This window comes from Oncorhynchus mykiss, chromosome 12 (assembly GCF_013265735.2).
Source record: "Oncorhynchus mykiss isolate Arlee chromosome 12, USDA_OmykA_1.1, whole genome shotgun sequence".
NCBI lineage: Eukaryota > Metazoa > Chordata > Actinopteri > Salmoniformes > Salmonidae > Oncorhynchus > Oncorhynchus mykiss.
In genome coordinates this window covers 93,586,098-93,613,760 of record NC_048576.1, presented here as the reverse complement: position 1 = coordinate 93,613,760, position 27,663 = coordinate 93,586,098, and the positions used below count along the sequence as shown (strand labels likewise).

The 27,663-nt window shown below is 43.1% G+C and overlaps 1 protein-coding gene across 1 annotated transcript in view; it reads right to left on the bottom strand.

Annotated features, from left to right (window-relative positions):
* Positions 1 to 11,621: 11,621 nt before the first annotated feature.
* Positions 11,622 to 27,663, bottom strand: part of LOC110534257 (DNA polymerase delta catalytic subunit-like) — a 57,303-nt gene continuing 41,261 nt past the window's right edge. Inside the window, exons 26-27 of the mRNA XM_036939243.1 lie at positions 14,900 to 14,997; positions 11,622 to 11,874 (exon numbers count right to left, since the gene is read on the bottom strand). Coding sequence (XP_036795138.1) covers positions 11,787 to 11,874; positions 14,900 to 14,997 — 186 coding nt within the window. The 3' untranslated portion in view covers positions 11,622 to 11,786. The remainder of the gene's footprint in view (positions 11,875 to 14,899; positions 14,998 to 27,663) is intronic.

Here is a 27,663-nt window from a genome sequence, read left to right as displayed (position 1 = left end):
ACCAGAGCTGATGTCACAATGTCACCATGTTCTATGTGTCTGTATACTATTACCAGAGCTGATGTCACAATGTCACCATGTTCTATGTGTCTGTATTCTATTACCAGAGCTGATGTCACAATGTCACCATGTTCTATGTGTCTGTATACTATTACCAGAGCTGATGTCACAATGTCACCATGTTCTATGTGTCTGTATACTATTACCAGAGCTAATGTCACCATGTTCTATGTGTCTGTATACTATTACCAGAGCTGATGTCACCATGTTCTATGTGTCTGTATACTATTACCAGAGCTGATGTCACCATGTTCTATGTGTCTGTATACTATTACCAGAGCTAATGTCACCATGTTCTATGTGTCTGTATACTATTACCAGAGCTAATGTCACCATGTTCTATGTGTCTGTATACTATTACCAGAGCTAATGTCACCATGTTCTATGTGTCTGTATACTATTACCAGAGCTGATGTCACCATGTTCTATGTGTCTGTATACTATTACCAGAGCTAATGTCACCATGTTCTATGTGTCTGTATACTATTACCAGAGCTAATGTCACCATGTTCTATGTGTCTGTATACTATTACCAGAGCTGATGTCACAATGTCACCATGTTCTATGTGTCTGTATACTATTACCAGAGCTGATGTCACAATGTCACCATGTTCTATGTGTCTGTATACTATTACCAGAGCTAATGTCACCATGTTCTATGTGTCTGTATACTATTACCAGAGCTGATGTCACAATGTCACCATGTTCTATGTGTCTGTATACTATTACCAGAGCTGATGTCACAATGTCACCATGTTCTATGTGTCTGTATACTATTACCAGAGCTGATGTCACAATGTCACCATGTTCTATGTGTCTGTATACTATTACCAGAGCTAATGTCACCATGTTCTATGTGTCTGTATACTATTACCAGAGCTGATGTCACAATGTCACCATGTTCTATGTGTCTGTATACTATTACCAGAGCTGATGTCACAATGTCACCATGTTCTATGTGTCTGTATACTATTACCAGAGCTGATGTCACAATGTCACCATGTTCTATGTGTCTGTATACTATTACCAGAGCTGATGTCACAATGTCACCATGTTCTATGTGTCTGTATACTATTACCAGAGCTGATGTCACAATGTCACCATGTTCTATGTGTCTGTATACTATTACCAGAGCTGATATCACAATGCCACCATGTTCTATGTGTCTGTATACTATTACCAGAGCTGATGTCACAATGTCACCATGTTCTATGTGTCTGTTTACTGGGGCAAGTTGTCACATGTGAAGACTTGCCCCAAGGTCATCGAGACAACTTGTCCCAAACTGACATGTGTGCTAATGTTTTCTAAATCTCAAAGTTAAGACTGCAGCTGAAGTATCAAAAGACACATTACTGTCTCCTCTACTCAGTGCAAAATTGTAATTTTGAACATTCATATCTAAAAGTATTTTTTTCATAATGTAAAGTGCCAATATTTTACTTTGAAGGAGAAAAATAAGAAACTTGTGCTCACCTCAGATTAGTGACTGACCAAATGTGAACAGGAAGTTGACCATAGAACATGTAGTCACACAAAGTAGCTATTCTAGTGTTGGAGGTATGAACAACTTAACCGTGTGACAACTTACCTCGCTCATCCCTACAAAAAATGAATGCACTCACTTACTGTAAGTCACTCTAAATAAGAGCGTCTACTAAATGACTAAAATGTAAAATGCTTAGTGATACTGAGTCAAGCGCAGTGCATGTACTGTAGAAAGAAAAGAGGAAGCGAGAGAATCACACCGGTAACTTATTTCAGCCCCACCCCAACACCCTCCTATTTCAGCCACATCCGTTACTGACAGGTGTTTAAAATCGAGCACACAGCCATGCAATTTTCATAGACAAACATTGCCAGTTGAATGGCCTTACTGAACAGCTCAGTGACTTTCAAAGTGGCACCGTCATAGGATACCACTTTTCCAACAAGTCAGTTCTTCAAATTTCTGCCCTGCTCGAGCTGCCCCGGTCAAATCAAATTTATTTATATAGCCCTTCGTACATCAGCTGATATGTCAAAGTGCTGTACAGAAACCCAGCCTAAAACCCCAAACAGCAAGCAATGCAGGTGTAGAAGCACGGTGGCTAGGAAAAACTCCCTAGAAAGGCCAAAACCTAGGAAGAAACCTAGAGAGGAACCAGGCTATGTGGGGTGGCCAGTCCTCTTCTGGCTGTGCCGGGTGGAGATTATAACAGAACATGGCCAAGATGTTCAAATGTTCATAAATGACCAGCATGGTCAAATAATAATAATCACAGGCAGAACAGTTGAAACTGGAGCAGCAGCACAGCCAGGTGGACTGGGGACAACAAGGAGTCATCATGCCAGGTAGTCCTGAGGCATGGTCCTAGGGCTCAGGTCCTCCGAGAGAGAGAAAGAGAGAATTAGAGAGAGCATACTTAAATTCACACAGGACACCGGATAGGACAGGAGCAGTCCTCCAGATATAACAAACTGACCCTAGCCCATCGACACAAACTACTGCAGCATAAATACTGGAGGCTGAGACAGGAGGGGTCAGGAGACACTGTGGCCACATCCGATGATACCCCCGGACAGGGCCAAACAGGAAGGATATAACCCCACCCACTTTGCCAAAGCACAACCCCCACACCACCAACTTACCATCCTGAGACAAGGCCGAGTATAGCCCACAAAGATCTCCGCCACGGCACAACCCAAGGGGTGCCTCAACCCACTCAAGTGACGGGAAGATCACATCAGTGACTCAACCCACTCAAGTGACGCACCCCTCCTAGGAACGGCATGAAAGAGCTGTAGTGTAAGTGCTGTTATTGTGAAGTGGAAAGGTCGAGGAGCAACAAAGGGAAATGGTTGTCTGCACAAGATCCGCAACAGGAAGGAAGCCTGACATAATTTTTTAAATGTAACCTTTATTTAACTAGGCATGTCAATTAAGAACAAATTCTTATTTACAATGATGGCCTACTGGGGAACAAATCAAAGTTTATTTGTCACGTGCTCCAAATACAACAGGTAGACCTCACAGTGAAATGTTTACTTACAGGCCCTAACCAACAGTGCAATTTTGAAGTAAAAATAGGTACTAAGTGAACAATAGATAAGTAAAGAAATAAAAACAACATCAAAAAGACAGTGAAAATAACAATAACGAGACTATATACAGGCACCGGTTAGTCGGGCTAAATGAGGTAATATGTACATGTAGGTATAGTTAAAGTGACAATGACTTTGATTAAGTATTTTAGGTCAGAGTTTTGTGTTGTAGTACCAGGGTAAGGACACAGGGTTATCTCCCTCTCTCTCTCCCTCCCTCTCTCTCTCCCCTGCACAGGGTTATCTCCCTCTCTCTCTCTCTCTCTCCTGCACAGGGTTATCTCCCTCTCTCTCTCCCCTGCACAGGGTTATCTCCCTCTCTCTCTCTCTCTCTCCCCTGCACAGGGTTATCTCCCTCTCTCTCTCTCCTGCACAGGGTTATCTCCCTCTCTCTCTCTCCTGCACAGGGTTATCTCCCTCTCTCTCTCCCCAGCACAGGGTTATCTCCCTCTCTCTCTCTCCTGCACAGGGTTATCTCCCTCTCTCTCCCTCCTGCACAGGGTTATCTCCCTCTCTCTCCCCTGCACAGGGTTATCTCCCTCTCTCTCTCCCCTGCACAGGGTTATCTCCCTCTCTCTCTCCGTCTCTCCCCTCTGCAGGGTTATCTCCCTCTCTCTCTCCCTCGCTCTCTCCCCTGCACAGGGTTATCTCTCTCCCTCTCTCTCTCCCCTGCACAGGGTTATCTCCCTCTCTCTCCCTCTCTCCTGCACAGGGTTATCTCTCTCCCTCTCTCTCGCCCCTGCACAGGGTTATCTCTCTCCCCTGCACAGGGTTATCTCTCTCCCCTGCACAGGGTTATCTCTCTCCCCTGCACAGGGTTATCTCTCTCCCCTGCACAGGGTTATCTCCCTCTCTCTCTCTCTCTCCCCTGCACAGGGTTATCTCTCTCTCTCTCTCTCTCTCTCTCCCCTGCACAGACCAACCTACAATCCCCAGTCTACCATCACAGCGCAGGGTGGAAGCATTGTAATTGCCTCAGATCAACTCCACAGTAGGTGACATCAACATGTCGTCTCAGAACAAAGGTAGAAGATTTATAACTCTTCCACTTTCTATACATGCTGTGAGGAAAAAGTACCAGCTGGTACATTATTGTAGTCCTACTGTATTTATGCCAGGTTTCCTCAAGTCACCTTCAGAACTGTAGGAGAATATCATGTGTTTTGTTCAATATCTAGAGGACTCCAAGGTTGCACAATGCAGAAATTTGGCCTGTCACCTAAAACCCTCAAACTTTTATAGATGCACAATTGAGAGCATCCTGTCGGGGTGTATCACCGCCTAGTACGGCAACTGCACCACGCACAACCGCAGGGCTCTCCAGAGGGTGGTGAGGTCTGCACAACGCATCACCGGGGGCAAACTACCTGCCCTCCACGACACCTACACCACCCGATGTCACAGGAAGGCCAAAAAGATCAAAGGAAAACAACCGAGCCACTGCCTGTTCACACCGCTATCATCTAGAAGGTGAGGTCAGTACAGGTGCATCAAAGCAGGGACAGAGAAACAGCTTCTATCTCAAGGCCATCAGACTGTTAAACAGTCACCACTAGCACAGAGGCTGCAGCCTACATACACAGACTTGAAATCATTGGCCACTTTAATAAATGGAACACTCCTGCAGCGCCAGCTGTGCCATCAGAGTCCCTGGTTTCGCGCCCAGGCTCTGTCGTAACCGGCCGCGACCGGGAGGTCCGTGGGGCGACGCACAATTGGCTTAGCGTCGCCCGGGTTAGGGAGGGCTTGGTCGGTAGGGGTGTCCTTGTCTCATCGCGCACCAGCGACTCCTGTGGCGGGCTGGGCGCAGTGTACGCTAGCCAAGGTGGCCAGGTGCACGGTGTTGCTTGTCCATATATTTATATATTCTTAATTCCATTCCTTTACTTAGATGTGTGTGTATTTGTTGTGACATTGTTAGATATTACTGCACTGTCGGAACTAGAAGCACAAGCATTTCACTACACCCGCAATAACATCTGCTGAACATGTGACAAATAAAATTTGATTTGAGGAATGGCTTCCATCTGGCCACTGTGCTGCAGAGATGGTTGTCCTTCTGGAAAGTTCTCCCATCTCCACAGAGGAACTCTAGAGCTCTGTCAGAGTGACCAGCAGGTGCTTGGTCACCTCCCTGACCAAGGCCCTTCTCCCCCGATTGCTCAGTTTGGCTGGGCAGCCAGCTCTAGGAAGAGTCTTGGTGGTTCCAAACTAATTACATTTAAGAATGATTCGGTCCACTGTGTTCCTGGGGACCTTCAATGCTGCAGAATTGTTTTGGTACGCTTCCCCAGATCTGTGCCTCGACACAATCATGTCTCAGAGCTCTACGGACAATTCCTTCGACCTCATGGCTTGGTTTTTGCTCTGACATGCACTGTTAAATGTGGGACTTTATATAGACAGGTGTGTGCCTTTCCAAATAATGTCCAATCAATTGAATTTACCATCGGTGTACTCCAATCAAGGTGTAGAAACATCTCAAGGGCTCTCATAAAGTGTTTGATTAGATTTTAGATTGCATTGATGTCAGAGTGATTAGAGGGACAAGAGTGCCAAGCAGTTATCCAGGCTATTAATGACCATCAGCAGCATCAGATGTAAAGAAGCCTAATTACCGTGACTAAACGGTCATGTGGAATTTGACTGCCATCATGACTCGTGACCGCCGGTGTGGTGGTAATACGGTGGCCTGAACACTGAACAACAATGAGACAGCCTATAGGGAGGAGGTCTGGCAGTGTGGTTCCAGGACAAAAACCTCTCCCTCAACATGATCAAGACAAAGGAGATGATCGTGGACTACAGGAAAAGGAGGGCCGAGCACGCCCCCATTCTCATCGACGGGGCTGTAGTGGAGCAGGTTGAGAGCTTCAAGTTCCTTGGTGTCCACATCACCAACAAACTATTACGGTCCAAGCTAGAGGTCGACCGATTAATCAGGGCCGATTTCAAGTTTTCATAACAATCAGATTTTTTTTACACCTTTATTTAACTAGGCAAGTCAGTTAAGAACAAATTCTTATTTTCAATGACGGCCTAGGAATGGTGGGTTAGCTGCCTTGTTCAGGGGCAGAACGACAGATTTTTACCTTGTCCGCTCGGTGATTAGCTTTTGTAATCTTCCGGTTACTAGTCCAACGCTCTAACCACCTGCCTTACATTGCACTCCACAAGGAGCCTGCATGGCAGGCAACCTGTTACGCGAGGGCAGCAAGAAGCCAAGGTAAGTTGCTAGCTAGCATTAAACTTATAAAAACAATCAATCTTCACATAATCACTAGTTAACTATACATGGTTGATGATATTACTAGTTTATCTAGCGTTGCATATAATCGATGCGGTGCCTGTTAATTTCTCATCGAATCACAGCCTACTTCGCCAAACGGGTGATGATTTTGCACTGTCGTTGTACCAAACCTTACCACAAACATCAATCAATGCACGAGTGCATATTTAGTTAATATTGCGTGCTAACATGCATTTCTTATAATTAGGGAAATCATGTCACTTCTCTTGCGTTCCGTGCAAGCAGTCAGGGTATATGCAGCAGTTTGGGCTGCCTGGCTCGTTAAATTCTGAAGTCCATTTAATCCTAACAAAGACCGTAATTAATTTGCAAGAATTGTACGTAATTATGACATAACATTGAAGGTTGTTCAATGTAACAGGAATATTTAGACTGATGGATGCCACCCGTTAGATAAAATACGGAACGGTTCCGTATTTCACTGAATGAATAAATGTTTTGTTTTCGAGATGATAGTTTCCGGATTCGACCCTATTAATGACCTAAGGCTCGTATTTCTGTGTTATGTTATGGCTCTTGGGTTTCCAATCATTGTCTGTTTTCCAAATGGAACCCTATTCCCTACGTAGTGCACTACTTTTGACTCAAGCCTTATGGGCCCTCATCAAAAGTAGTGCACTACATAGGGAATAGGGTGCCATTTGGAAAACACATTCATTCTGTTCCCCTGCACATGTTTGATAGAGCAGTCTGACTGAGTGATGGTAGGCAGCAGCAGGCTCGTAAGCATTCATTCAAACAGCACTTTCTTGCGTTTGTCAGCAGCTCTTCGACTTCAAGCCCATCAACTCCCGAGATTAGGCTGGTGTAACTGATGTGAAATGGCTTGCTAGTTAGAGGGGTGCGCGCTAATTGCGTTTCAATCGGTGACGTCACTCGCTCTGAGACTTGGAGTAGTTGTTCCTCTTGCTCTGCAAGGGCCGTTTTGTGGAGCGATGGGTAACGATGCTTCGAAGGTGGCCGTTGTCGATGTGTTTCTGGTTCGAGCCCAGGTAGGGGCGAGGAGAGGGACGGAAGCTATACTGTTACACTGGCAATACTAAAGTGCCTATAAGAACATCCAATAGTCAAAGATATATGAAATACAAATGGTATAGAGAAATGGTTCTATAATTCCTATAATAAGTACAACCTAAAACTTCTTACCTGGGAATATTGAAGACTCATGTTAAAGGAACCACCAGCTTTCATATGTTCTGAGCAAGGAACTTAAATGTTATCTTTTTTACTTTCTTCTCCAACACTTTGTTTTTGCATTATTTAAACCAAATTGAACATGTTTCTTGATTTTATTGATGTATTAAGTTAAAATAAGTGTTCATTCAGTATTGTTGTATTTGTCATTATTACAAATAATAACATTTAAAAAATCGTCCGATTAATCGGTATCGGGTTCGAAAAATGATAATCGGTCGAATTCTAGTCCAAGCACACCAAGACAGTTGTGAAGAGGGCACAAAAACACCTATTCCCCATCAGGAGAAATATCTGGCATGTGTCAGAAGGTTTTACAGCTGCACCATCAAGAGCATGGTTACATCAGCACCTGGTATGGCAACTGCTCAGCATTCGACTGCACGGCACACAGAGGGTAGTGCGTACCACCCAGTACATCACTGGGGCCAAGATTCCTGCCGTCCAGGCCCTCTATATACCAGAGGAAGGCCCTAAAAATGGTCAAAGACTCAGGCCACCCTAGTCATAGACTGTTCTCTCTGCTACCTGCACGGCAAACGGTACAGGAGCGACAGGCTCATACCCCAAAGCCATAAGACTGCTGAACAGTTAATCAAATGGCTACCCAGACTATTTGTATTACGCTGCTGCTACTTGCTGTTTTATCTATGCAGTCACTTTACCCCTACATGTACATATTACTGACTAACCTGTACCCCCTGTATTTAGCCTCGTTATTGTTATTGTGTTACTTTCTTTTTTACTTTAGTTAATTTAGTACATTTTTTAAACTCTTATTTTTATTAACTGCATTGTTGGTTAATGGCTTGTAAGCAAGCATTGTATTTGGTGCATGTAACAAATACAATTTGATTTGAAATAATTCACTCAGGTAAAACAGCATAGCTGTTTCATTCCTTTCTTAAAATGTACTGACAGTTGCAACAGTCACCTGACATGCATGGCTCTTGCCCACAGGACCGTTCGTCCGAGAGCGACGTTGATCGCCGCGTGACCCCAGACCTCCAGCATCCATCTATTCAGGTAAAACAACATGGCAATTGAAATTGCATGAACTTAGAAGGTAGACTGACATCTTTAAACAGTAGGGACCTTAACTCTCAACTTTTGTGGCAAAAGGTAACTGCGATAATAACTTAGCCATCTTAGAAGTTGGCAGGTTTTTAGGTAAAATGGGAATGTAGTTCCTCAACAGGTCAGATATTTGAAGGTGGTGTTTACAATATCCACAATATATTTAATGCCGAGTGCCAAACAAAGACTCATACAGTCACATTTTCTAAAAACTTGGTATGGCCAGGATCAAACACCCAGCCTTTTGACTTCAAAACAGAAACTCTTACCACACGACTACAGGGTAGGCTCAGTATTTGGGAACAATATCACAGTACAGGTTGATGACAGAGATGCAAGCCAACAAGAGCTGTCTTCTCATTATTCACCTTCTGCATTTGTCTGTTTCTTAGTGATCTACCTTCCTTCATGTTAACACTACGGCTATAAGCCTCCTTCTGACCTGGGTATCTGTTGTGCTTACAGGTAGACAACACGGGGGGACAAGGCAGGGACATCAGAAATCAAGTCGGAGGACGAAAATGCAACATCTATCCAAATGCAAAAATGACTGCACAAGTACTGGACAGTTTCAGGACAAGTTTCTAAATGTCCTTGAGTGGCCCAGCCAGAGCCCCGACTTGGACCGATCGAACATCTCTGGAGAGACCTGAGTTATCGGCATATTCAACACCGTTCATGAAATATATTACCTTCAACAGTGTTATCCTGTGATAAAGCCATCAATGTTTTGTGATTTTTGGTGTCGTAAAAATGTTAGCTAACAGGTTAGCAATTAGCATGTTAATCGGCATCATTACCATGGTCTCCCAAGTGGCGCAGCAGTCTAAGGCACTGCATCTCAGTGCTAGAGGCATCACTACAGACCCTGGTTCAATTCCAGGCTGTATCACAATCCAGCCGTGATTGGGAGTCCCATAGGGTGGCGCACAATTGGCCCAGCGTCGTCTTGGTTTGGCCGGTGTAGGCCATCATTGTAAATAAGAATTAGTTCTTAACTGACTTGACTACTTAAAGACGTATTAGCACCTTACTATTTTGTTTAAAAAAAGACAGCAATTTTTCATTGGGTTAATCCTGTGGACTCTTAAATGGTTCTTCACCAAATGTCTCAATTCGTTTTACTGATTAATATTTTTTGAGAAAGTAGAAATGTTTACGTCAAATTAAACTTTAACTTCAGTGAATGACAAACACTTGGAGTTTGTTGCAGAAATGCACTTGGCAAGTAAAGGAAGAAATACACAAGATGGGTTGAATAAAAAATATATATATATTTTAGACATGCATTTGATTTTTTACAAATAAATCTCAACCTCCCTTGTCACAGAAATCCACTGTACACACCTGCAGTGGAACCAGTGTTGGCAGAAGTCACAGCACACCCATGGCACCGTGGGCCTACACTCCTGCGGGGAGCTTGCAGGCAGATCACTCTCCCTGCAGCAAGCACATCAGATGGTCTTTTATTTGAAAAAAATAATCAAATTGATTAACATGGTTTGCAATGTATAAGTACTACAGCAACAATAGTAATTGACAACTGAGAGGGATACAAAACAACAGATTATTTAGTACCCGAAGGAGGTGCCCATGGGTGGCAGGTAGAGTTTATCTCTCCCTTTTATTTGCTGTAGTTGAGAGAAAAAGTAGTGTTAGAGCCTGTTTCATGAAAAACATTTTCAAAATGTATACATCAATACATCTGGAGGAAGCTGCAGAAGTTGGAGGAGGTGGACATGCTTTGAGGGCTGGTGCTATGTAAAGAGAAAGAACATCTTTAAAGATTTGTAGTTTTATAAAACACAAAAATACTTAAACATATGTTACCTGTGGAGATGGCTGTATTCGAATTGCAGGGGTCAGGGACACCAGACGAGGCTGCTGTGGTGGTGTTACCAGGGGAGATGGAGGGGGCAGTTGGTCCACGAACTGGAACAGGGCCTAGGACTGGAGCAGAGGCTGAAACTGGAGCAGGGACTCGGGCTGGGACCGGAGCAGGAACAGGGGCTGAGGGTCCTCCTGTGGTCACTGGAGAGGAGGTGCTGGTGGAAGTCACAGTGCAACTGGTTCCAGGAGGCAGTGCTGGGACCGAGACGGCATTAAATGGGACCCTTCAATGGCTGAAGGGTCAAAAGGGAAGAGGCCACAGTTCCAAAACATAGTGCCCCGGGGATCCAGCACCTTGTGCCTGCTCTGGTCGCTACAAAACCCTCATTAAACACCAATGGTATTCACTATTCAGGATGTTTTACAGCTTTGTCATTTAACAATTTCATTTGACATGATGAAGTCACAAAGGGCCGGAGATAATTACAGACACCTGTGATAATCTGAAGTACCTAAAAGGGCCACTAGATTATACTTTCCAATTTAATTTAACTAGGCAAGTCAGTTAAGAACAAATTATTATTTACAATGATGGCCTACCCCGGCCAAACCCAGACGACGCTGGGCCAATTGTGCGCCGCCCTATGGGACTCCCAATCAAGGGCAGATGTGATTCAGCCTGGATTTGAACCAGGGACTGTAGTGTCACCTCTTGCACTGAGGGAGCCCAATTACAAATTATTCTTAAAATTCTGGTAGTTTACTGGGAAACGTATAAAGTTCCCAGTAACATGCCGTCCCTTTGCAAGCCCTACCCTAGACCAGAACTCCTACTGAGATGCTTCATAAATACAGGCCTTAGTCTACATCAACACAGCATGGGAACCCTGAAATGTAGTTTATTAGAAGTGTATAGTAACAAATGACTGCTGCTTTGCACAGGTTATCGTAAAATACCCACTACACAACTTTCAGTACTCAACACATTACAACATCCACCACCATACTTTTGGTTCAATGCAACTGAGGCCTTCTAGACTGTAGACAGACAAGAATGACAACACAATTCTACAAAAAGATGCCATTTATTTGGATTCATATTTCAAGAAAATAGAGAATAAGTGTAACATTTACAATTCTTGCAAGACAATAGAGTACAAATCCTTTCCAGGAGAGGGAACGAGGGGGAGAGGGGGGAGCCGGTGAATATGGAGTCTGTTGGTTCTGTCTCTCACCATCCAAAGCGAGACACCAGCTTCTCCTGATCATCCAGATCTTTCTGCACCTTCTTCCTCATGTAGAATATGGGACAGTCCCGGCTGGGTAGAGGGAGACACAGCAACATTGACTTAATATCATATACAGTGGGGCAAAAAAGTATTTAGTCAGCCACCAATTGTGCAAGTTCTCCCACTTAAAAAGATGAGGCCTGTAATTTTCATCATAGGTACACTTCAACTATGACAGACAAAATGAGAGTAAAAAATCCAGAAAATCACATAGTAGGATTTTTAATTTATTTATTTGCAAATTATGGTGGAAAATAAGTATTTGGTCAATAACAAAAGTTTAACCCAATACTTTGTTATGTACTCTTTGTTGGCAATGACAGAGGTCAAACGTTTTCTGTAAATCTTCACAAGGTTTTCACACACTGTTGCTGGTATTTTGGCCCATTCCTCCATGCAGATCTCCTCTAGAGCAGTGATGTTTTGGGGCTGTTCAACTCCTTCCAAAGATTTTCTATGGGGTGGAGATCTGGAGACTGGCTAGGCCACTCCAGGACCTTGAAATGCTTCTTACAAAGCCACTCCTTCGTTGCCCGGGCGGTGTGTTTGGGATCATTGTCATGCTGAAAGACCCAGCCGCGTTTCATCTTCAATGCCCTTGCTGATGGAAGGAGGTTTTCACTCAAAATCTCACGATACATGGCCCCATTCATTCTTTCTTTTACACGGATCAGTCGTCTTGGTCCCTTTGCAGAAAAACAGTCCCAAAGCATGATGTTTCCACCCCCATGCTTCACAGTAGGTATGGTGTTCTTTGGATGCAACTCAGCATTCTTTGTCCGCTAAACACGACGAGTTGAGTTTTTACCAAAAAGTTATATTTTGGTTTCATCTAACCATATGACATTCTCCCAATCTTCTTCTGGATCATCCAAATGCTCTCTAGCAAACTTCAGACGGGCGTGGACATGTACTGGCTTAAGCAGGGGGACACGTCTGGCACTGCAGGATTTGAGTCCTGGCAGCGTAGCGTGTTACTGATGGTAGGCTTTGTTACTTTGGTCCCAGCTCTCTGCAGGTCATTCACTAGGTCCCCCCCGTGTGGTTCTGGGATTTTTGCTCACCGTTCTTGTGATCATTTTGACCCCACGGGGTGAGATCTTGCGTGTCTTGGCCATAGTGGAGTTTGGCTGTTTGAGGTTGTGGACAGGTGTCTTTTATACTGATAAGTTCAAACAGGTGCCATTAATACGGAGGACAGAGGAGCCTCTTAAAGAAGAAGTTACAGGTCTGTGAGAGCCAGAAATCTTGCTTGTTTGTAGGTGACTAAATACTTATTTTCCACCATATTTTGCAAATAAATTCATTTAAAATCCTACAATGTGATTTTCTGATTTTTTTTCTGTCATAGTTGAAGTGTACCTATGATAAATTACAGGCCTCTCTCATCTTTTTAAGTGGGAGAATTTGCACAATTGGTGGCTGACTAAATACTTTTTTGCCCCACTGTATGTTGATGTGTATTTCAGAGTGGGTCTGTGTGTAACAGATATGTTGATGTGGGTTTATGTGTGGTGAGTGTATTTCAGAAGTGAATATAGAGTATCTCCCATGTCAGAAGTGAATATAGAGTATCTCCCATGTCAGAAGTGAATATGGAGCATCTCCCATGTCAGAAGTGAATATAGAGTATCTCCCATGTCAGAAGTGAATATAGAGCATCTCCTGTTTCAGAAGTGAATATAGAGTATCTCCCATGTCAGAAGTGAATATAGAGTATCTCCCATGTCAGAAGTGAATATAGAGTATCTCCCATGTCAGAAGTGAATATAGAGTATCTCCCATGTCAGAAGTGAATATAGAGCATCTCCTGTTTCAGAAGTGAATATAGAGTATCTCCCATGTCAGAAGTGAATATAGAGTATCTCCCATGTCAGAAGTGAATATAGAGTATCTCCCATGTCAGAAGTGAATATAGAGTATCTCCCATGTCAGAAGTGAATATAGAGTATCTCCCATGTCAGAAGTGAATATAGAGCATCTCCTGTTTCAGAAGTGAATATAGAGTATCTCCCATGTCAGAAGTGAATATAGAGTATCTCCCATGTCAGAAGTGAATATAGAGTATCTCCCATGTCAGAAGTGAATATAGAGCATCTCCTGTTTCAGAAGTGAATATAGAGTATCTCCCATGTCAGAAGTGAATATAGAGTATCTCCCATGTCAGAAGTGAATATGGAGCATCTCCCATGTCAGAAGTGAATATAGAGTATCTCCCATGTCAGAAGTGAATATAGAGCATCTCCTGTTTCAGAAGTGAATATAGAGTATCTCCCATGTCAGAAGTGAATATAGAGTATCTCCCATGTCAGAAGTGAATATAGAGTATCTCCCATGTCAGAAGTGAATATAGAGTATCTCCCATGTCAGAAGTGAATATAGAGTATCTCCCATGTCAGAAGTGAATATGGAGCATCTCCCATGTCAGAAGTGAATATAGAGTATCTCCCATGTCAGAAGTGAATATAGAGCATCTCCTGTTTCAGAAGTGAATATAGAGTATCTCCCATGTCAGAAGTGAATATAGAGTATCTCCCATGTCAGAAGTGAATATAGAGTATCTCCCATGTCAGAAGTGAATATAGAGCATCTCCTGTTTCAGAAGTGAATATAGAGTATCTCCCATGTCAGAAGTGAATATAGAGTATCTCCCATGTCAGAAGTGAATATAGAGTATCTCCCATGTCAGAAGTGAATATAGAGTATCTCCCATGTCAGAAGTGAATATAGAGTATCTCCCATGTCAGAAGTGAATATAGAGTATCTCCCATGTCAGAAGTGAATATGGAGCATCTCCCATGTCAGAAGTGAATATAGAGTATCTCCCATGTCAGAAGTGAATATAGAGTATCTCCCATGTCAGAAGTGAATATAGAGTATCTCCTGTTTCAGAAATGTCACCTAAGTATTTATTTACTGAAGTTATCTTTAGATTGTAAACAAACTTGGAGCTTGACATCAACCTGTGAGAGTCACATTAACGATGTACCGGGAAGTAACTTTCAAACACACACATCTGTATACCAATTGTATGCATTTGTGTGTGTGTGTGTACCTGGTACAGAGCACATCCTCATGGAGAGAGCCCTGACAGCGTTGACACTGTGTCCACAGGCGAGAGAAGCGCTCCTCCAGAGTACTTAAGTGGAAGATCTAGAATTCAAAGAGATTCACCATTAGTAAGTATTAATCAGAGAGATTCACCATTAGTAAGTATTAATCAAAGAGATTCAACATTAGTAAGTACTAGTCAGAGATTCACCATTAGTAAGTATTAATCAAAGAGATTCAACATTAGTAAGTACTAGTCAGAGATTCACCATTAGTAAGTATTAATCAGAGAGATTCAACATTAGTAAGTACCAGTCAGAGATTCACCATTAGAAAGTGTACTGAACAAAAATAAATGCAACAATTTCAAAGATTTTGCCGAAATACAGTTCATATAAGGAAATCAGTCAATTTGAATAAATTCATTATGGATTTCCCATGACTGGGCGGGGGTACAGCCATGGGTGGGCATAGGGTCACCCACTGTGAAGCCAGGTCCAACCAATCAGAATTAGTTTTTCCCCACAAAAGGGCTTTATTACAAACTAAAACTCCTCCGCAACCCCCCCTCCGACGATCCCACAGGAGAAGAAGCCAGATGTGGAGGTCCTGGGCTGGCGTGGTTCCATGTAATCTGCGGTAGTGAGGCCGGTTGGATGTACTGCCAAATTCTATAAAACAACTTTGGTGGCGGCTTATGGTAGAGAAATGCATATTAAATTCTCTGCTAACAGCTCTGGTGGTCATTCCTGCAGTCATCATGCCAATTGCATGCTCCCTGTGGCATTGTGTTGTGTGACAAAACTGCATATATTAGAATGGACTAAATAAGAAGATTATAGTAGTATAAACAGCAGAGGCTGCACAAATATTACTACTCTTATAGAGACCAGTGGAAGGACCAAGGGAATAGAGCTTCAAGGTAAATATTACTACTCTTATAGAGACCAGTGGAAGGACCAAGGGAATAGAGCTTCAAGGTAAATATTACTACTCTTATAGAGACCAGTGGAAGGACCAAGGGAATAGAGCTTCAAGGTAAATATTACTACTCTTATAGAGACCAGTGGAAGGACCAAGGGAATAGAGCGTCAAGGTAAATATTACTACTCTTATAGAGACCAGTGGAAGGACCAAGGGAATAGAGCGTCAAGGTAAATATTACTACTCTTATAGAGACCAGTGGAAGGACCAAGGGAATAGAGCTTCAAGGTAAATATTACTACTCTTATAGAGACCAGTGGAAGGACCAAGGGAATAGAGCTTCAAGGTAAATATTACTACTCTTATAGAGACCAGTGGAAGGACCAAGGGAATAGAGCGTCAAGGTAAATATTACTACTCTTATAGAGACCAGTGGAAGGACCAAGGGAATAGAGCGTCAAGGTAAATATTACTACTCTTATAGAGACCAGTGGAAGGACCAAGGGAATAGAGCGTCAAGGTAAATATTACTACTCTTATAGAGACCAGTGGAAGGACCAAGGGAATAGAGCGTCAAGGTAAATATTACTACTCTTATAGAGACCAGTGGAAGGACCAAGGGAATAGAGCGTCAAGGTAAATATATGGGTGTTTGCTTGGTTTAAAGAGTTATAAAGAAGTGTGTTAAGTGATTTACCTCTGCAACATTACTTGGCATAGCATAGCACATTAAGGATTGATTGAGCATTATTGATGTATTGGGACTGTATAACCATTGAATTGTAATAACGTGTCATAACAGGATTAGGCAAATAGCCCTGAATCCTAAGAATTTCCAGTGAAGACTGATCAACTTCACTAGAAATTGTTGGAACAGGTAGAAATTAATTATAAAATGATTAAGAAACACCAGTCTCTATTCAAAGTGTATAACTACTTTGAAATTGTATTATTTCCTTTGGAAAGTAAAGCTAACATAGTGCGTAAATGACACTATGGACGTTGTATGAGAAATAAGAAAGTACTATAGAGTTTATAACTAAATAGGAAATCTATACAAACCTCAAGGTGAAGGTATGGAAACAGGAGTGAATTATTTTCAACATCGTCAGCGCAGGCAGATGATGGTGGAAAGTCAGAGAGAAAATCTGGGTCAGAATAGATTTCCTCAAGTAGGAAATGCAGTAGTCGTGAATAGCAGAAAATGGTCGGAATTAACCTTCAAATGGCAAGCAGCCCTTAATAAAATAAAATTAAATAAAAAAATAAAAACTGCTAGGATTCGCTCCCCAAGAGAGGCAGACTTGGTGGAGTAAAGCAGGAACCCAAGCAGAAATAGGGGGAAGGCAGGCAGAACTCGTAGTAATACGAAATTGGGTTCTAATACAAGTCATCCCAGAAAAAGAAGAGGGGCCAGAGGATGTCAGTGTGTATTGTGGCAAAGTGGCCTTCTATGCACAGCCCTGGTACCCCATGGCAATGGCCTTGCTATAAGATGGGACTCCAACCAATCTAGGAGACACTAGTGTAATGTTGAGAGCCATGCAGGGAGACTCATGTTAAGTATTTAGGACAGAAAAAAAGATGAAGGTAGAAAAATAGTGATTCTATACGCATTAAATTTAATTATGAAAATAAATATGTTACAGTTCTTAGGGATAATAAAGTACTGTAGATAATGGATCCCATACTACGCAACATATATAAAATTATTGATGAGACTGAGTTAAGATTAACCCAGGTTATTGTTAGATAAAATACAGTGGACCCCCGAAAGAGAGATTTCATTAGTACAGAAAACATATGCTATGTTTAGCAGTGTTTTGGCCTTAAATAATCATTTGAAGGTTTGTCTCTAAATAGTAGAAAGATGACAAGAATATATGGCATCTGTTGTGACCCAGGGTCATTGAGAGTATCGGGTTAATTAAGTTGAACTATATAATTATCTTATAGGTTACTACATAGAAATGTTGAGTTCTATAAAATTCATTAGTGCAAACAGGGAGACAGTGAGACAATATTTGGAAACAGAAACCATATCTGGTACTGACAGCTGCGGCAACAGGAAGCAGATGCGGAGGCGAAAAAGGACGGTTTTAAACAACAGCCATTAAAGCAGCAGTTAAAACGAGGAAGTTAAACATAGACATAACTACATTGAAAGAGATAGATAGTGACACGTGCAAATGTATTAGGTCAGTTAGACACTGACACAGGAGTAGGGGAATGGGACTTTACATGGAAGTAAATAATGTAAAGAGAGGCTAGTCAAAGAAAAAAAAAGACAGCCGAAGTGCAAAGAGGGGACACCTCAGGATGGACTTCAAAAAGATATGAAAATAATAAACCACTTAGGGATAAATATGCTACAAGGAGAAGAAAATCTCCTCAGCATATCGGACGTTTACAAGTAAGGGGAGTCATAAATATGAACCATTTTTAACCTGTTAATGTTCCAGAACAAATAGAGAGAGTCAGAACAGAAGCGGCCTTACCAGAGAAACATATTCATCAAATAATAGAAAAGCTAGGTAAGAGAAAAGTACAGCAGTTTAAAAAGGACTGTGGAACCCTGGGACCGAGTTCGCACACAAAATAATTGGAGGAGTATATAAGCCAGGGAAGTAATGCAAAATAGCCAGACACAAAAGAGGCCTTAACCAAGTTGAATACTGCAGGCATGAAGCTTAACTAAACCAAAAGTTAAACAGGGCAAAAGGAAGTGAGCTTTCTCAGGTTTACAATTAGCGATGGTGCAAGCAAGAGTTACCTAGAGACAGTACAGGATATGATAAAACCACAGACAGTGAATGAAATGTAGCAGTGCCTAGGCAAGCTAGGCTACGTCCGCAACCACATACCAGGCTACAGCAGAGTTGCAAAACACTGCTATAAAGGTTTTATAAGAAGAGAGGACCAAATAGATAAATAAACAGTTTGTCAGAGAAGCTCTAGTTTGGATAGAAGAAATGGAACATCATGGGGAAGCTAAAAGACATGTCAGGCCAGGCACAAACTAATGAACCCAGAAATACACACCTCTATGGATCTTTGTGAAACCAGAGGGAGATGGGTTTCTGTGGTAAACAACTGAACGGCCCAGTAATGAAATATACTTCAGAAGGAGCAAAAATGGCGCTGCTTGAGATCTATTGGAATAAGATTGTAGCTCTGGCACAAGGTCAACAAATAATCATAAACGATAATGAATTGAATAACCTATGGGCAGCCAATAATACCAAAAAGATGCTAGGGGTGACCACTACCACTTGGGATAAGTGGAGAAATGTGGTGGGAACAAAAGGGGTGGTCTTTATTGCAGATAAAGGTGGGGAACAAGAAGATGAACCCCCAACATCAGAGAGGAAAAGACACAAGGTCCCAAAAGAAAAACCTAGGGACATAGTTGTGTTCACAGATGGCAGTGAAAAGGCAGAAAAGACCAGATGGGGCTTTATAGTAAAAATAAAGCTACAGGAGACACAGTAATGAAACAAAGCAGAATCATCACAGGCACGGCACAAAAAGCAGAAGTGATGGCAGTGTTAGAGGCCCTTTTACACTGCACAGGGGCCAACTTAAAGAGAACAGTTACTACTGTGCACAGGCCATGACCTCAGGGAAAAACATTTGGCAGAATAATGGGTAGAAGCAGACTTTAACCAACTAGGAAACAGAGAAGTAGATGAACTAGTCCAGATGGGCCGAATAGTCCTCTACAAACAGGAAAGAGATAAGCTTAAAGCACTTCATGAAGATTGGGGACATTTGGGTTCACAGATATTTATGAAGAGGCTAAAAAATGAGGGCATATTATATACTAGAGAGGAAGTTCTAGATATATGCGCTCAGTGTGCTACCTGCCAGTGTAGCCGGTGCTATATACTGCACCGCTGTAACTCTGCGTTGTGTGTGGTTGATAGAGACCATAAACGTGGACTTTGGAGATCAGGTAGTTTTAATAAAGCAGAACTCACTCTCTGCATCCTGCATCTGCATCCAAAAGGAAATAAAACATTTGTAGAGCACATCTGTTCTGAGAATCGTCGCCTCTTTCTCTCTCAGTGCATCAAAATGATTTGAAATACAAAAATTAATACACTCTCTCCTTATTATACATAACATATTTTACATTGATAAAACCACATACCTGCATCCAAAATGAAATAAAACATTTGTAGAGCACATCTGTTCTGAGAATCGTCACCTCTTTCTCTCTCAGTGCATCAAAATGATTTTCGAATACAAAAATTAATACACTCTCTCCTTATTATACACAACATATTTTACATTGATAAAACCACATACCTGCATCCAAAAGGAAATAAAACATTTGTAGAGCACATCTGTTCTGAGAATCGTCGCCTCTTTCTACAACAGATGCACAATAGGAGGGACTGGGATCATTCGAGGAGCTAGCCATCGTTCACACATACTAATACCTTAGCTAGCTATTAACCACATGTTGAATTCAGAATGTTGATATCATCCTAAAAAGTACAATTACAAGTGCATCTTAACAATACCATCCACTTACGAGTAACCTCTAAATATACATCATTATTCATGAACAAAACATTGTGTGTATGACTTTGTACTTAAAAGAATCAAACTTTTCTGAAGACAGAAAAAGCGTGCCTACCTCTCTCAGTGCATCAAAAATGACTTGAGCACGAGCACGCCGGGCAAAACGTAAGTACACACTCCCCTTCTCCCAGGATGCAGGCATGCATAACAAATCAACACGACATATTCATATATGAACCTGGTGAAATTCACATAGTACTTTAACAACTGTTACATTAGGAGCAAAAGGTTAGCAACCTAGGCAGGACAGCAGGTCAACACATTAAATGCAATACACCATGGAAGCAGATAGCATTAGATACTATGGGTCCTATGAAGGTGGCCACCTCGTTGGGGAACAGGTACGCTATAGTCGCGGTGTGTATGGCTACAGGAAACACTGGGGGCCTAAGCTAGTACAAGCCTGTGTGGAGCTAAATTTAACTCCCACAGAAGCAGGACCCAGCCCTAGGGAATTGATGGGATTACCCAACATTAGCACGATGGTGGAAATAGCTAATGCGCAGTCTCCCCCTCTACTTTGTGTGTTACAGGTGGGGGACTGGATTAGGATTAAGAAACCACCAGGAGCTGACACCGGGGATAGAGTTATCCCCCAAAAATACGGGAAAAAACAACAAATAATTGGGGTGATCAGTGCAAACACGATCAAAGTAAACGGTGATATAACCGTAGATATCTCCCAATTTAAAAAAGTATGTCCACCCAGGAGCTAGTACCAGAATGGTTGCATCTGTTGACCTGCAGGTCGGGACTGCAGGTGCGCCGCTCGGGTGATATAATTTGGGTGGCCTCACATACAAGGCATGAAGACCTGGCTAAAGTTGGAGTCATGGTAGCAGCAAACACTAGGGTATTGTGGCAGAAGAGTAGATGCCTAGACCCGGGGGGGCTAGGTTATATGAACACAGCACCCTGTGATATGTGTGGAGAACCCACAGGAGAAGTCCAATATGAAGGACCAGCTAATAGGAGTATTAGACAAGTAGCCACAGGTAGTGACAATGGCGAAAAAGGAGGAAGACAGAGAGTTGGACGTGTCCTATGGTGTAGGAAATGCGGGAGAGAAGTATTCCCAAATTGCATGTTAGGGGCACAGGTGGTCACAGGAAACTGGGATCCCCAAAAATGCGTCTGCAGGTGGACGCATAGGGGGTTGCTGAAGGCAAAAGACTGCATGGAGTGCAGACACCAACAGATTCATGGTGATACGGAGCTACTGAAAGGAAGCTTACTTGAGAATGGAGGACCCCCTTTGGCCGGTAGAGCCATTTCAACAAAGGGGGGGGAGTGAGCACTGGTTGGAGGAAAGGAAAAGAAACTCGATACCCCTTACGGGATACGGAACTCAACCAGGAGATCCAACCTGTTGGATGTTGGTAGATGGGGAATTCTCCAAATGGAATCCCAGGGAATACCTCAGTCAGTTGCTATTAAACAGGCGTGACTGGGAACAAGATTATGATTATAATATAGATAATAATCATGAAAGGTACAACCATCATGTGGTTATCAGACGATGTTTGGTGGGAGGGTACGAGCAGAGCAGTCAGGGAACTCCATTGGGGGAGAGTAATGAGAAAAGAAAAGACGATGGACTGTGTTACAAGGCTCATGGAAGTGGAAGACACTGAGCCGGTGCAAGGAGACAAAAGAAAGAGGCACATGGTCAAGTTGGGGTGGCAGCTGTATATTGCCCAAGACCCAAGAACCAAATTGGACTGTGTATACTCCTGCCATATGCTGGTAGACAGGAAGGCAGTTCCTGGAGAGGGAAGGGGTAGAAATGAAACTGCCCCTCCTGAGCCACAAGGGAAACTGAGACGATTGATAAACCTATTAAAAATAAAAACGACCACTGACATGCAAGACTCTGGAGAGAGCATGTCAAGGCAAAGGGACACAGGCCACACTAGGTCTCCCATCTATAAAAAGTAAGAAACTAATATACCCCTACTCTGTCTCCACAGGGAAGCATGAGGCTGGGGGAATATAGAACCAGGCATAGGGAGTGTAAGGTAGGATGGTGTTGGTGGGTAAGTATTCTTTCCACCATAATCATAGTGCCAAGTGCTATAGTATTTGGATTAACCCTAGGGGTTATCTATGAGCAACAAGAAAGATAAGTACTAAAAAGCATAGAAATAGAGCAGGAAAGATGCCAGAGTAGCATCCCCACTTATCTTTACCAAAAGATGGGGAATACCAATACAGCACCCCAATAAATAGGACAGACTGTCTGGGATATCCATCGGTAAAATTAAAACAAAAATGGAATAATACCCACTGGAACGATACCTGGAACAATAATAACAGTCTGGCGGTACTATGGAAATCAATAACTAACGACACCCTGCAAGGACGGCTAGTAAACAGAACCCAAGGAGCAGCGTTAGTTAATCAAACCTGTAAAAATTGCCAATATACGAACTCTTATAAAGGGGGCCAATGGAAAGGGCAACTAGGAGATAGTAGCAACGTGACAGATTACATTTATTTACGATCAAGCCACTCAGAGTCAGTCGTGGACAGAGGTGGAGTGCCACGGCCCTCAGGCCGCTCTGCACACCACGACCTGGCCTCCATTCTTCAAAACTCTGTCTATTACTATGGCACCCCAGAGCCCAGCTGTCTCGGAAAAAAACAGGAGCAGTATGAGTAACCTAACCACACCAGCTGCAAGCACAACAGTAACCACAAGCGTTCCAAGAGCCAGTGGTACAGAAAACACGCCTAGCATAAATAGCTCAGCTAACACACCAGCAGAAGCACAAAAACAAACACAGAAAACACAGGAAATCACAGAAACACTGAACGTGCTATGTGTTAAAGGCAGCGGCACCAAAGTAAAATATAGAATACGAAGAAACATGAACCATAGGGCACGAAAATCAGGGAACCCTGAAACTAAATGGTTAACAGATATAGTACTGTATTTGCACTCAGGCAATGCCTCCTCATGGGACAACATAATATTAGGAGGGAGGAATGGCATTGTTCTACCATATTCGAAAACAGAACGTATAACTACCTAGGATTCATTAGCGGCCCTATGGATAGATTCCACAGAATGGAGTATGGAATGTGGGGACACGATATCCCCCACTCCGCAAGAACCGGAGAAAAAACAATAAAATATGCTACCACAGGATGGGTATGCCTCACAACCCATAATAGTTCAAATCCGGGGATGGCCTACCCTAGGTCAACCCCATGGACCACTCTAGACCTTCAAAGTTTGTAAGAAAAATATCAACCTAGTCTAGAGATGGCACAGGAAATGTGTGCTGAGGCTCCCCTATGGAACTGGGGACAAGAACCAAACAATAGGTTCCATAGGAAAAAAGACAGCACAACAATATTATGACAAATGGGTTAAAACCCCCGCAAATAAAACAGAAGCCTGGGCAAGATATCATTGTATTTCGGCCCATGGCAATCTAAAAGAGTCAGGGATCCCCCACTTTCATAGATGGTCAGGGGGGCATTATCCCTCGCCCGGAATGTTGGGAGTAGCTCCAGCATTCGCAGGGAGAAATGAGGAAGCGAACCAACAACGGATAGATTGGGCAAACTCGAGGGGTGCGTGCCCCCTCCAGAAAATTAGTTGGGGGAGTCATTATGACGAAAATTAGAGCACAAGATAGAATGGAACATGTGCATCAGTTTGGGTATAGTTTTCCACCCATAGGCAGAGTAAACAATGATTCGTTCTTCTGGATGTACGGTTTGACCTTACAAAAATGGAACACTACTACAGGCAAAATGAGAAGAAAGGCCATAGAAGTAAATGAAACCGTAATCAGAGAAAATGAGGCCAGTAACACAGGCACCACTAGGGGGATATCAAAAACCTCAGACCCAATAGCACTGGGTTGGTCAAAAAGACCTCTGGACCCGACCCCGTTTACTGGGGGATATGTACAATTTGCATGCTATGGAGGACTTAAGTTCCATGTGAACCCAGAAGATATACCTGGAACCAGAGAACAAACCCTAAAACTGCAGAGCAGAACAGACAAACCCAAGATGACTCCCACGGGAGATTGATAGAAGTCACGAATCTGAAACCGGATGTTATTCTAAAAAGTGCATAAGGGGAGGGGTGAATAAGAGAAGTGACAGTGTTGGTTAGAAAATAATATAAGGCAGGTATCTTGAAAATTACCGGACCAAGAACTTGCTGAAATTGAAGCATGGCAGCCATTTACTCCAACCAATCTGACTTCGAGGACCAGGCTCCTGGGCAACACGATGAAATGGTAGCTAAAACTTGTCAAATATTGCAAATAATTATATGGTCAGGAGTAGCATGGAAAGATAGACAAGGACAAGGTGTAGTCACCACCCTTGCAATGACATTAACCTGTGCAGTGGCAGTGTGTCAGATATATGTGTATAGGTGGCAGGGAAGTCAGGCGCAGGAGAGTCAAACGGAGTGTAAAATGGAGTCTTTTAATGAATGTCCAAGTAACATGCTCCATAACACTAAATAGAAAAATGAATATAAACAAATATGGGTTCGAAGACCCCTCGCGCACCTATACAAAAAACACTACACTGACAATAAACAATCTCTGACAAAGACATGAGGGGAAACAGAGGGTTAAATACACAACAGGTAATGAATGGGATTGAAAACAGGTGTGTGGGAAGACAAGACAAAACCAATGGAAAATGAAAAATGGATCAATGATGGCTAGAAGACCGGTGACGTCGAACGCCGAGCACCGCCCGAACAAGGAGAGGCAGCGACTTTGGCAGAAGTCGTGACACAGTGATTAAATTCGGACTCACTGAGGAAACTGAAGTTATGTTATCCATGGTGCCTATAGTCGCGATACAAAGAATGTTTAAAGTATGTGGAAAACATTATGGACTAGTAATCATGGGAGAAACCATGTCAGTTGTGTTTAGACTGTTGGGACAAATTCGAGAATTTGAAAAGTGGAATAACGCCACAAATCAAACACAACCTCTCTGTCAGTCTATAACAGGATTTAAGTACGCAGGCTGGGGGATCGAGATGTTAATGATGATAATAGTGATGGCTCAGATAATAAAAAGCCTGAGGCGCCTTAAAAAAAGAGAGAACCAGATGAGGGTAGTAAAACTGGCCTTACCACTAACAGTGTGGATACTCATAGCGATAGGGCTCAGAATAGTGAACAACCAACGAGCGGATGTTAATGAATTAAGGCAAATCTGGGTAATGTGTTTACCAATCTTCTTTCCTACCCCCTCTCGCAGGAACGTCCTGGGGAGAGTGACGGGGTAAGAGACGGTTTATACGTAAAAACTCAGGGAAAGGAGGAGGAGAAAATAGGAGAGAAAGGTAGATGAATTAAGATTGGGGAAAGTAAGAGACTTTGGGTGAAGGAACAACCAAGGATAGTAATGATAAATTGCAGAAAATGTGGAAAGTTAGAGCCAGGAGAGCGAGCTCAAGAAAGCATACAGGGAGTGGTTCTTAGTGGAACCACCTGGATATGTCTGGGCTGTTGGGACACGCAAGTGGCCTACTTGATAGATAGAGAAGAGGAAGGGAAAGACCCATATTTAGGGGTAATCACGGCCTGGGGACCCGGGACGATGATACCTAAAGATCAGGGCAGAATAAGAGTAGCAATGGGAGAAAAGGGTAATAAAATATTAGACTACGGAACACAGGGAGAGTGGCCATTCAGGACAGCTAACTGGAAATATGGAACACAACTTTTAAAAATGTGCAACCAGAGGGAAAAGAGTCAGGGTGACCATAGAGCAGAACCAGAGGTTATGATAAAAGATTTAGAGAAATGGTGGCCCAAGGAGGACTTGGCTGCACTAGAGCAACATCCCAGCTTCAGGCCCATAGATAAAACAGGGGGAAGGTGGCACCTATCCACAATGGAAAGGTATCCCCCAAAATGGAGGCTGTTGGATCGCAACCTAGGCAGCATAGTGACAGAGAAAGGTTGGGTTGAGGAGATGAGAAAAGACCAGTTCTACCCAAGGCATAGGCCCGAGGTTAAGAAATGGGAACTTACTGAGGAGGATAGGCTACTCCAGAGAAAGGCGGGAAGGGTACCAAAGGAAGAGGTGTACCGAAAGAAAGTTAGTAAGCGAGAGCATGGAGAGGGTGCAGGAGTAGCAGTAACTAAATTAAAGAGCTTCACCCATAGACACAGGCAAGAAACGCAGCGGGACAGAAAGAAAAAGGATCAGAGGCCCAGGACAGCCACCTTTGGGGGAGGTAACCTCTCCAAGCTAATAGACAGAGAGATGGCAGAAAGGGTTAGGAAAGAACTACTGTTGGATGCCGGAGCAAGGAGGACAGGGCCCACGGGGAAGAAGGAGTGGCGCCCCATATGGGCACTACAAGCAGAAGAAAAAGCCGAAGTGAGAGAGAAGGAAAGACCAGGCAGACAGAGTGAAAGGGGAGTAGGGAACCCGCCAAGCTGGGAGAAGATGGATCAACTCTCCAGGGCAGTGATGAGATGTGAGGAAGCAGCAGGAGATCTATGGAGGGAGTTAAAATATGTAGGGGATCAGTGGGTCAAGATATTAGGACCCAGCAGAAAGTACAAGAGGGGAAGGAAGGGCAATAAGAGATAGAAATTACCAACCCCATTGTCCCCTGATTCTAGGAAAGAGATGTGAGAGAAGAATCAGAGGGAGACCAAAGTAGTGACCTTCAGATAATTATAGGAGAGTGGAGCACATTAGGGAATATGTGAAACATTGGCAGATATTCGATAAACCGGACCTAGACAACTGTTGTGAAGGGCACATGTTAAGCTGGATACCAACTGACCACCTAGATATATGTGGGAGTTGTGCAAAGAAGCTTAGAGGAAAATTGCAAGGGAGACTTTCATGGAGAGGGAAAGACTTAGAAAGTATGTGCCTAGATTGCCTGGCAGAAGGTAGAGACTGGCATGGAGAGGGAGAGACTTAGAAAGTACGTGCCTAGATTGCCTGGCAGAAGGTAGAGACTGGCATGGAGAGGGAGAGACTTAGAAAGTACGTGCCTAGATTGCCTGGCAGAAGGTAGAGACTGGCATGGAGAGGGAGAGACTTAGAATGTACGTGCCTAGATTGCCTGGCAGAAGGTAGAGACTGGCATGGAGAGGGAGAAACTTAGAAAGTACGTGCCTAGATTGCCTGGCAGAAGGTAGAGACTGGCATGGAGAGGGAGAGACCTAGATTGCCTGGCAGAAGGTAGAGACTGGCCTAAAATGAGGTTGATAGTAAAGACAGGGAACACATGGG